Raw genomic sequence first — 12279 nt, 5'->3', positions numbered from 1 at the left:
GACTGCACATTTTTCAAATGCCGATACCAATAACTACTGATATTTTTAACCTTTATAGCTTATGTAGGAGAGAGCAGTGTGTCATGATTTATGAGATGAATCATCATCAATTTGCAAGCTTTAAACACATTTACTGACCACAAAAACACTGTGGTTTTTCCCACAATTATTAGTTAACACAACAAAACACACCTTTCAGCTTTTCGTGTATTTTGAAACTGGGTTTTGTTGTTGTTTTGTTTGTTTGTTTTAAAACCTGAAATGTAAATGTGCCTGTCTCTGAAGCACTTTGGGTTAACTTCTATTGTTTAAATGTGCTATTGGCTATAAATAAAAAAAAGATGGGAAACAAAAATAACACAAAAAGGTTCAAAAAATGTTCATAGCGCATGTTTGAGGTAAAATTTTTCATTTGACAAAATGTATTTGTGACAGAGGTGTGGTCCCTGGCTCAGCTACAGAGGAGAGGTGGCTGTGAATTTAAGAGGCGGTGCCAGGTAGGTGAGTGAACAGGTGGTGGTGATGGCACTGAGAAGCTGTCTACTGCTTTTAGTGAAGCTGGAGAGGAGAGGATGGGAGGGTTTTCCTTCAGAAGGTTTGCACAACGCAGGGAGAAAGATAAAGTCAGAAGCGTGTGCCAACCCAAAAAGGACTGCAATAAAACAAAACACTCAGTACACTGTGTGTGTGTGTGTGTGTGTATGTGTGTGTGTGTGTGTGTGGGGGGGGTATCAGTCCTATCGTGCTAGCATCAAACCGATACCAATACCAGTGTTAGTATCGATACTAATCATATATTACTATTGATATTTGGATCACCTACTATTAACTAAAAACACTGAAAATCACAGCTCTCCCAGAGCCATGGAGGAGAAATACCCAAAGCTCCAGATCCTGCCATGTCTTTGATCAGATTTGTTGGGGGTTCACCTTTAGAGACATTTTCAAACACTACGTTTTTGTCTCAGATTATATTAGCGCCACAATGAAATCATCACAATACAGCTTTGTTGCTTTTATTTTTTTGGAGAGTGACTACTTTTTAATTAAATTTTAATTAAATTTAAACTGTATATGGTCCAGTACTTATGTACTTATTTCTATTCAATTATCAGTCATTCACTTACTATCACTTACTAAAATAAGACTCCATCAACTATCTATACCAGAGCACTTTAATTAACATTTATACACACTCACACACCAATAAATGTATGTATGTAGAAAAAGTTGCTATCTTTTCCTAACTCCTGCGGTTTCTAGATAAATGGGAGATATTTTGATGACTTATTTTTTATGATGGTAATTTTAGGTTTAACATGATTTATTTTTTGAAGTTAGCCATGAGTGCTAGTTAGCTAAAACAGCTAAAGGCTGTTATATAAACTGACAGAATCTTTCAACCAATGTACAGGTAGAAAGGAATAGTTTAAGACTCTAATAAAAGTCCTGATCTCTTAATTTATGTTTTACGTCCACCTTTAGATTTCAGTGGAGGAAGAGCCCAAGTTGTAGATTTAGTTTTACTGTTGAGTACAAATGCTAATGTTAGCCTCTGAAAACAGTTGGAAAAGTAAAGCCTGCTAGTTTAACCTTACCGTTTAACTACTCAGCACATTTATCATTGCCTACATATTGAAACACATAGGAAGGAATTAGTTAGTATTTGCAGACATACATCAGCTGTGTCCCAATTCATAGGCCATGGGTCCTTCTAAGAACTCGTGCTTTGAATGTGTTCCTGTGTTGCAGGTCAGGAGCCTGTTTTGAGTTCAAAAACTCAAATTTGCCTTATTGTATAAGATTGGGACACACCGGTCCAGAATGTGAATTGGATATTGGTGACAATGAGTCAGTGCACTCAGTTCATCATGTGTTGTTCCCCACATGACAGTAACAGCTAGTGACGGGTAGATGACACCGCCTGGAGTGTGTGGCACATTCCCCATGCTGTGTCGACACTGTGTTGGTGTCGCTCAAGAGCGACATCTGCAGGATTTAAAAAATCATTGCAGGCAACCTGGATAAAGAGCATGGGGAGAGACTGAATAAGTTCATTCATTCTGATGTTTGGACGCCAAATGAGTGATGAGTGCTTCACATTACCAGCTGGTGACGAAGTGCTATATTGTGTCTATATTCCAATGATTCTTAACATAAATTAACATAAATTATATGATTGACTAATATAGTATCAAATGCAGAAGTTACAAAAATCGTTTTTGCAAGAAAGTAAAAGTGAAAAACGTGAAATTTAAGTGCTTGTGACAGTGGGAGTGCTTGTGTACATGTATGTGAGGGCAGGGTTTATATATGTGTATTAAGGATGAGAGGTTTGAATGAGTTAAAATTAAGTTTATTCGTGTGAAATACTAAAATGAATAATCAATTAATAATAAACTAAGTAATAACGAAAATAATAATAAATAATTTAAATGAAGATTCCTTCAGGAAGGAATTGGAACATAATTAAGTCCAAAGACAACTGAGCAAAAATGGAAACAGGAAAGGGAAAACACTGACCTTATTTGGCATTATGGGATCAAAATGATCACAGATTGGGGAAAATGTCCTTTTTCTTGGTGGTTCTATTGTACAGTGCCAAAAATGTAAACACACAAACAGCACCAAAGACAGTCTCCCCCTTCCCCTCAGCACAAATTCAAATGGGTTGAAAGTTCCCCTTTCCAATATACATAATTTGGTACCTCACTACTGTACAACATCAGTCAATGATCTTCTTAAACATTTTGATACACACAGACACTTCAGTATTGTTTAACCAATCACTAAAAAAGCCCAACCCCAATCCAATGAGCATAAACTATCCTTCCAATGTTCAAATAGAACTGCAAATGACTGTACACAAGGTGGCGCACTTTACCCATAATGAATGAACACTGAAAAAGGTACTTTAACTAAAACGCAGAATAAACAGAACCAATGCAGTTATTACTTCATTTACAGATTCTTTTATTAAAAAAAAATACAATCAGCATTTCTTAACAAGAAATAAAACACAATCCATATTTGCTCTGTGTGATAACACAGTGTTTTGTCAATTGCACATTTCTGACACATATTTACATGCAAATTTAAAGCACTGAATCCAAAAAAGTTATAGTTTAAGGCCCATTATGATCAGCTGGAAAAAGCAGCTGGTTGCAGCACTTGGAAAACTGACTCTTTAACTGTATTTTGTATTAAACTGCCCATCACGTTTAATTAATTAGTAATGAACTGTAGTGCCTCCCAAGGGGCAGGGTCTGGGTATACAGTAGGTTTGTGAAAGCAGCAGAAAAGTCACTTTTATTCACCTGACTTCCATTTCTGGTACATTATGGTGTAAGATGAAATCTGAAGATGTTAGATTATACATACACGTGCACAATTTGAAACAGAAGTATTAGACCACCAACACGTTACACCTCCAGGAGCTTTTTATGACATCCTGTCCATTTCCAGCTGTAAGGGAGGCGAGATACTTCCCTATAGACTAGCTGGGATATGTTTCTGCTTATGTTCAAAACTTTCTGCACATTCAGAACATGTGAGTCAAATCTGTGGTTTGAAATAAGTATCTTTGGGAACATTTACATTTGTTTTGAATAAATAATTCTAGTAAATCAAGTAAATTTCAAATAGATCACTTTTCTGATTAGAGAGAAGGTTTTAGGTTTGGTGGGCTCCGTCAGATTTTTAATTGGCCTCCGCATTATTCACTTTGGCAATGGCTTTCTTAAATCCACAGATTTCTATAAGAGCGTACGTAGGCTACCACGACAGGCAAGTACTTCCGCCGTTCGGTTTAATACTTCCGGTTACTCAAAGCGAGAGCCCGTGTTCACTTGTTGCTAACAACAAAATCGGTTACTTTGCGCTGTAATTAGCGGCTTTACCTATTCGAGGATGAGATCGGGTTCAAACACCCTCCGAAGAGAATCGAGAACACATCCGGGAATTTTTCAGGTTCTCGGAACAGTACTTGGTCTCCGACTGATGACGTATCACGAGTACACGTGAACGCAAGTACGCCAAGTACGTACGAGACAGCCCCTATGGTTGTTCCTTTCATTTTATAGGGCTTTGGAGCGTGACGTCGCGGGAGGGGGTGTGAACAGGAGTTTTGGTTGAGGCGCCATTTATGTAGGTCAAACAAAGTGCTAACAATTGAGAGAAGCGAAAGCACACGATTAACATCAGCTATGGTTCGCAATTGCTGTGTGATCGGCTGTAATGTTAGATCGCACGACCGGCAAGGGAATAAGCTTGGAAATGGGCTCTCTTTTCATTCTTTCCCCACCTGGAGGCAACACGAGGGAGATAAGGTATCGGATGTTACCAAAAGAAGGCGTCTAGCCTGGATAGGAGCTGTGCGACGAGCTGATATCCAGTTCTCCAGCATCCCCAGATATCTGTTGGTGTGTTCCAGACATTTTCATTCGGGTAAGTTCTAAATAAGTGCTCTTTATAGCCTAATAGTTTTATTTTCGATGCGCTCTGAGGTCATAGCAAATTAGAACAAACATCCTAATGAGTGATTTTGCAGAACTACGTTCTATTTATAGAGTTGCTAATTATTTGGCATTATTGCAGGCAAACCAGCCTATGAAATGGATGAAACAAATCCTGACTGGGTTCCAACGCTACACATGGGGCACTCTGAAATCCCTGCTTCAAGCTTGGACCGGCACCGACGGCGAATGCAACGAAAGCAACAAAGAGCAGCAGTCGAGGGAAAATGTTACCTTCCCACTACCAAGATAGAAAAAATGCTCTCACTGTCCGGTAATCAGCACATAGCATTTTGAGGCTTCATGCACTTTTCATTGGACTTCTGGTGAACATTTGCCTTATATGTATGCACTCATTGTATCTCACAGGCTTTCGTAATGGAGCAGCAGAGCCTGAAGGTGAGGCCTGCGCAGAAGTTGCAGATGAAGAGCTGCCAGAGATGGACACGACAAAAGACCAACACCATAATCACCACGTGATGGAGGCTGAGGTAGTAGCAGCAGATCAGCTGGGCTATGACCGGCCCCCACCAAAGAAAAGAAGAAAGCTCACTCAGACCACTGTGAGTCAGACAGCTTCCAGCAACACAAACAAAGACACAGAATCTTTACCTGGTGAGTGAAATTGTAAATGTGGTGTGTCCACGTTTCACATTTTAATCATGCAATTCTTTATTTTTACTAAATAATAGCCTATGGTGAATGGCGTTAGTGCCGGCACTAGCTGGTTGCAGTAACAAGTGTGTTATGTATTTAGGCTGGATGTTAGCACATTATTAGCAGCTAACTCTCGATTTTAAAGAAAGTTTAGGCCCATGGTTAGTAATTAACACCAGCCACATGCTGCCAAAACTATGTCTTTATTTAATTGTCCTACAGAGATTAGCCCCAATGGCTGTAAAAGTTTGTGATTTATTTATTTTTTTCATTTTAGAATGAAAACTAAAATCTAATCACAATCATTTAATAAAATTGTGACAAATTTTCAGGGGACTTATAAATGTCAACATAAAATGTTTCTGATTTTGCATGTGTGTGAGAGAGTGTAGAATGAGAAATTTCCCTCAAAAATGTAATACTTGGCAGTTTCTCTTATGCTTACAGTTTATTTGAGTGCACATCTGATCATATTTTTGTGTTATTCAGACTGCGCAGTGGCACCTTCAGTCATCTTAGACCAGGCCAGCATCTCCGAACAACCCCCTGAGCCACATCTGCACTCAGTCCACACACAGTGGGAGGATCCTTCGCAACAAGATCACCAATACTGCACCAGGTCTCGCAGAAAAGAAGTGCAGGATAAGATGACTCAGTGTGATGAAGTCGGATATTTCATTCTTCAAAATGATGCAGACGCTTTGCTGTACACTGGAATACCCTTGGAAACATTTAACACTCTTGTGTCGACGCTGGAAGGATATGACAACAATGAATTTACAATGCCTGTGCGAGATCAAGTCCTCATGACTCTTATGAAATTAAAGAGTAACCGTGTAATAGGTGACCTAAGCCGCCAGTTTCATATATCACAGAGCATGGCCAGCAAGATCATCTTACACTGGTTGGACAAGCTGGAGGAAGTTTTCCGGCCATTAATTCCATGGCTGCCAAGAGAAACTATTCAAGCAACTATGCCTGCAGCCTTCAAGAAGACCTTTCCAAATACTACATGCATTATAGACTGCAGTGAGACCCTTTTACAGAAACCCAGAAATCTGGGCTCAAGAAGGCAATCGTACAGCCATTACTACTCACACAACACAGTCAAATATTTGGTTGCCGTTGCACCGTCTGGTCTAATCATGTTTGTGTCTGCGGCATATGGCAGTCAATGTAGTGACAAATTTATCACAATGGACTCTGGAATATTAACATACCTTAAACCTGGTGATGAAGTCATGGCAGATGGAGGTTTAACAATAAAAGACTTGCTCTTTGAGAGAGAAGTTGGATTAGTAATACCCTCTTTCACAAAAAACCGTGGACAGCTAACCGAGGAACAGGTAACAGACACGCGTCGGATTGCAAATGTAAGAATCCATGTTGAACGAGCAATCAGACGTTTGAAAGTCTACAAAATACTCTCACAAATTGTTCCCATAAGCATGGCTCCAAAAATAGACAAGATTCTGAGGATATGTGCTGCTCTAGTCAACTTACGAGAGGATCTCATCTGTGATACAGAATAACTGTGTATGTTGTAAAGAAGCGTAAACTCAGGAATATCAAGGTCGTTACCCAATGTCATTTTATTTTATGGTAGAAATTTGATGTACATATTTGGAGAGAGTAAATAATTCCAGGTCTCCGTTTTTTTATCTTCTGTTCTGCACGATGTGAATATTTTTGTAGAAGAAAGGTTTTGTGATTCAGTACACATATAGTGCAACTGAACAATTATTACTTTTTTTTTAATTCAACCACAATGTGCTCTTCAAGTGGAAACGAATGTTTTTCTCAAAACTACAATAATTAGTTGTGCATTTTTGACATTTTGTTATTGTCTTGGAAGATTACTGAAATATAGAACTATTTGCAACAGTTAATGTTGTCAGTTTGTCATTAATTTGCCACCGTATGTTAAAATGTAGTTTAGTTGTGGTGAAATATTAAACAGATTTCATATTGGATGTTTCCTTTGTGTCTGTAAAGGTTCTCAGTCATCCAGGTCATCATAGTCTAAGGAGCTTGGAAAGAAAAGCGTCTGGACTTCCTTCCTGTCGTGTTCGGGTCAAATCTGACTGATTTACAAATTTAAAAACTCATAAATATTGTGTTTTACATCCGATTGCCTCGAGGCCTTATGACATCCTCCACACTATGCACTTGAACATATACAAGTGATGAGCACCTCTTTCATTGAATTTTGAGTGGTTTAATCAACGTTGTTACATCTGAGGTGTTCCCGGTCAAAAGTGACCACCATAGGAAATGAATGGGATTTCTCCCCCCCCCCTTTGGCCTCTGACCCCCTGAATGGGCCACTGAATGACAAAAATGAAAGACCCAGTTTTATGACCTACTGAACAACCCACTGAATGTCCCAGTGAACGACCCATTTACTCAATCACTGAACTGAATTTGGTGGTGAAAAATGTTTCTTATGTCAATTTAAGAGCTGTTAAAACTGATGGGACAGTGAGCGACCAGTGGAACAGAGGCGGTGGTTTACGACAACAATTGTCTGCAATCTATAATCTAGTTTTGAGATCCCTTCCCAGATGTCTTAACGCCCACTCACATCCTGGGCCATTTCACCTGATAAGTCAAATGATAGGGTGGGACTAGGTTTCACAATGGGTTCACCCGAAACCTTGGCTGATTGTGACCTACACCCGTTTTCACACCTTGGCTCATGTGATTAGGTAGAGGATCATTAGGGGGTCCATTGTCCCTCTCAGGGGGACACTCCCACAGGGCTTAACCTGGGACTCTTCACCATTTGACCCGAGAACTGAAGAAGTTTCTCAGATGAGGTGAAACGTCTTGAACCCACTTAAAGGAGTCCAGACGCTTTTCTTTCTTTCCTTTCTAACCCTAACCCAGCATGTTAGTGTTTGACTGTCCCATTTATAGTTATCACATGAGCAAATGTGTATTAAAGCTGGCCTATTATTTTCAAATATCTCTCATTTAACTGAAACCGTCCTGCTGCATACTCCTCTACAAGTTGAGGTAAGAAACATGAGAAGTAAAACCCTCTTAAGGGCTTTACTTGCTCCTTTACAAATGCTTCAGTATATTGCACTGTAAATGAAACATGCTCACTAGGTGTCCAGATCACAAGTGTGGACGCCTTGAGACCTGTAAAAACATTGTAAGCTGCACTTCCATGTAATAGCCTCTGCTGCCAGTTTTCTGCAGCTGCAGCTCTCCATCTACCAGTTTGATATCGCTGCATTTCTGGGCAAGCTGCTCAGTGAGCGAAGGATGGGTCGACACAGGACATTTTATTTCTAGCAGCACATCTGAGTCAATGACCCCGTCAGGACTAGCAGAGATCCATGGCTCCTGGATGCTGATAACACTACCCATGTGAGGAATGTTCATTTCCTGTTCTTTCAGCTGATGACAAGTTCTAACTTCATTTTCTTTACCATAGTTTGTTTCATAATTCCCACGAAAGGAAGGGTGCATGTGCTCAGATAAAAATTTGACATTTTTTTGTCATGGCACGTACTGGAACTTTTTTAGCAGAGCTTGCTGTAAGTCTGATTTGAAGAGCAACAGGAACATATACAAGGAGGAGAAAATCTGACTTCATCCTCTTTGTGCTGATGTTTAAGAATGTCCTAACCAGAAGCGGACGTGATACATGAACTCCATCCTGCAACCTCTGCTAACTCTCAGACTCTTCACTGAGGAGCTCCACAGCCAGCTGCAGCTGTGGAGTTTAAACTTGGGTGCTGGTTGATCAGGTACAACGCAGACACCATCGCTCTGTGTTTTGTTTTTTTCCACCAAGTTTGCAGATCAGCGATAGGAAACACAAAGTAACTTCTTCTCTTCTTCACTGCTGCTGTTTGCAGTCAGTTTGGGGACATTAACATCAGCCACTTCAACAACAACAGTTGGGACAAAAACTGTACCCTGACCACCTTTAGAGATGCCTTTGAGTCACTATATTTCAATCAGAAGAGTGCCTAACCTCAATCCAACTAATTAAGCCATCTGAATTACTTGGTTAAGGTATGTAATGCTGAAAAAAACCTCCAGATGGCACCGTAAATGTAAACAGTTGGTTCTTCTTCCCCTCTCCCAACCAGGAAGTCAGAAAAAAACAACATATTTTGAGTGTTTTTGATTAAACTAAGGTAGGTAGGTATCGTTTTTTGGCATATGATAGTGTTAGGGGACTTACTAAACAGACATATGGGACTTGACAGCACAAAAAAATAAAATTAAATCTTTAATATTTTTTTTAACTGGTTGATTTGTCACTTTATGGTGCTAATGCTAACATTACCCAAATTCTAATAAAATTGATTATTTGCCATTAAATCAACCCACTGGCCCCATTTTTGTTTATCATTTGCTGTTAATAATTTACATTAATTTACATTAAGTTAGCACAGCAAGAATAAGCTCAAAGAATTTTGCCAGTAAGTAATTTTTGTAACTTTCTGAGTTAATAGGCTATTAGTAATTACTGTAAAAATCAAGAGTAAACGTGGAAATCATAATTATCCCAACTAATTACCTTTTAACTAAGTGACACTAGCTGGTAAATTAATAATACTAAGTTGTCAAAATGATATTTTCATGTTTTATAAATACTAGATGGATGCTTCACAATGATATGGCTTAAGACCACACGTTCCTGTGGCTGATTAGTAAGTGGTGTCTCCTGAAACCATCCACTTTCAAGCACAGTGTGTTTGAGGTCATGGTCTCATTTAAAGCCAATTAGGCTGGCACTCTCTGCCACTATATTGTCAAAAACGGATAAGTGGGGCTTTAAATTTTTCTGCTGAGCAAGTTCATCTGGCATCATCCATGACTTGCTGCTGTATCAAGGGGGATCCACATTTTTCAATATTGCCCTCAGTGAAGAGGAACAGAACCTACCTCAAGGAACCGAAGTGATCAAAATATGTCTTGCATATGCAAAACCATAAAAGAACTGCAGCTCTTGACAAGTTTCTGCTTGGTCCAGAAATTGCACACTTCCTTGGGTGTTAGGTGCCTTGGTACTGTACGACCAGACTTCTGGAGCTCCGTAGATGGCAGACAAAGACCTGATGAAGAGGGGCCGCGGAGCCTGTGATTACAGGTCTGATTGCAGTAAAATGGTTTGACAGAAAATGTGTCAACCTTCTGAGCAATGCCTGTTGGTACATGCGTCTTTTTATCTGTCAAACAGTGGAGCAAAGAGTCCAAAGCAAAGATCACCATTCCATGCCCGTTACTCATCCCTGCATATACTGAGCATATGGGAGAAATTGAGCTTCTGACATGCTATTACATCTGTATAAGACCCCGGCCAAGTTAAGGAGATGGAATGTTCTGATGTTTGGATACATCCTTCACTTGAATTTCTGTCTAGTCTACAAGAGAGACTGTGCCCCACTAAACCAGAAACCGATGGCTCTTAAAAGGTTCCACCTGGCTGTGGCCCAGAGTCTGAACCAAGTCAACAAGCCAGCATCTAGAATTTGACCATCATTCAGCTCTCCAGCACCACAGCAGGAATGCTATGCAGGAATGGGAGTATTTTGTGATGCTGGACTCTAACTTAGATGCAAATACAAAGAAAATTGAAATGCAATATTTTGTTGTTGGATACAATAATTTCCTTTAATTGAATGAAAACCAGCAACGTTCAGTAGCATACTACTAGAAATAAACTGTATCCAATGCCCTCTATAGTTTTTGTTATTAATGTAATTTAGGATGACCGTATTTTGATTTCCAAAAAAGAGGACACTTGGCTCAGTCATGAAGAACTTGCTTAAAGAAACATATTTAAACATATTTAAACGATGCCTTCTCTGTGCGGTTAATGAATTGTGAAATAAAAAATGTCATATAGGGTTTTACAAATCAACAAGTGCAAAAAAAAATAACTTAAAAGCCTCTGGAATTAAATAATGATACAGAAATAATGCCTCATCTGCATAAGAAAAATAACCAGTACTGGGTCGGTATGAGAGAAATTTCTTTTGCAGTTCATCTGAAAAGATGCAGTTGCGCTTTGGGATCTTTTAAACATCATTAGGCGTGTTGCTGCGCGCTGTTTGTCCCATCTGTGAGCGCAGAACAAGTGCTTACAAAGCAGCAGCTCGGGGATGACGTCAAACACATGGATCCTCTGTAGGCCTATAGGAAAAACCGGACATTTTTATCAATCTCGAAAATCCCCCCGGACAGAACGTGAAAAGTGGACATGTCCGGGGAAAAGAGGACGGTTGGTCACTCTATGTAATTATAATTTAGCACTTATCTGATTTTTTTCAACTGTATTATCTACTGTACTTGTATTTCCATGACAGTTCATACATAAACCATTAAGTGACATGTCAACTATTTGCAAGAGATCAATATTTAAAAACTACATGTTCTATTGATTGTGATCATTACTCACTCAAGTTAATAAGAAATGCAAACAAATTTTTTTTTTCTTGGTGGGATAGTTAAAAGGTAGTTTAAGAGCTGCAAAAAGTAGGAACACAGTAAACTTTAAATGTTTTCATGATGCTGCTGATATTTCTTGACCAGTGTGAGTCTGTAATGTTTGAAACGATGTGATTCTGCAGATGTGGTGTGCAGTTCTTTGGGCGAGGGGACTACCTTCACCTGTCCCTGGTCCTGGTGCATGGAGGCTCAGTGAGGCAGTGCCTGCACACATATCTGAAAATAAGACCTTGTTTAGACTCCATTCTGTGAGCGGCTTTCCACAGATATGTGAAATCATCTGTGAAAGATTTCAGCTCTAATGCATTTCTTTCTCCTGCTCCCTGCTACAGGGCGGCCCGTTGGACCAAAGTGTCAGAGTGGAGCTAAGAAGCTAACAGAGGAGGTGTCATTCTTGAACCTGCCCAAATAAGTAACCTCAGACCGGTCACCAAAGGCCTCAAACTGCCAGAGCGTAGTTGGAATTGCGCTAAGAGTTTCTTTCAGGTCATTTCCTCTTCATGTCTTCCCCTGAGCCCCTCTTCTCCATTTCCATCTCCTCCCATTTACAAAAATGAAGTCAAAATTGTCTGCTTGTGGGAGCTGCCATGTTGCACTTTCAGAGCAAGAGTATGCACAGTGGAGAGTTAAG

At 39.6% G+C, this 12279-nt stretch overlaps 1 protein-coding gene across 1 annotated transcript; it reads left to right on the top strand.

Annotated features, from left to right (window-relative positions):
* The first annotated feature begins 3007 nt into the window (after positions 1 to 3007).
* Positions 3008 to 7144, top strand: LOC100695668 (uncharacterized). Its single transcript, XM_003449365.5, has 4 exons — positions 3008 to 4446; positions 4597 to 4788; positions 4884 to 5129; positions 5661 to 7144. Exons 1-4 carry the CDS (start codon positions 4206 to 4208, stop codon positions 6701 to 6703), a joined length of 1722 nt encoding a protein of 573 aa, XP_003449413.4. The 5' UTR covers positions 3008 to 4205; the 3' UTR covers positions 6704 to 7144.
* Positions 7145 to 12279: the final 5135 nt, after the last annotated feature.

The sequence above is a fragment of the Oreochromis niloticus genome, linkage group LG3 (genome assembly GCF_001858045.2).
Source record: "Oreochromis niloticus isolate F11D_XX linkage group LG3, O_niloticus_UMD_NMBU, whole genome shotgun sequence".
In the NCBI taxonomy this organism is placed as follows: domain Eukaryota; kingdom Metazoa; phylum Chordata; class Actinopteri; order Cichliformes; family Cichlidae; genus Oreochromis; species Oreochromis niloticus.
The sequence above is the reverse complement of the archived record's forward strand: the minus strand, read 5'-3'. Positions and strand labels throughout refer to the sequence as shown.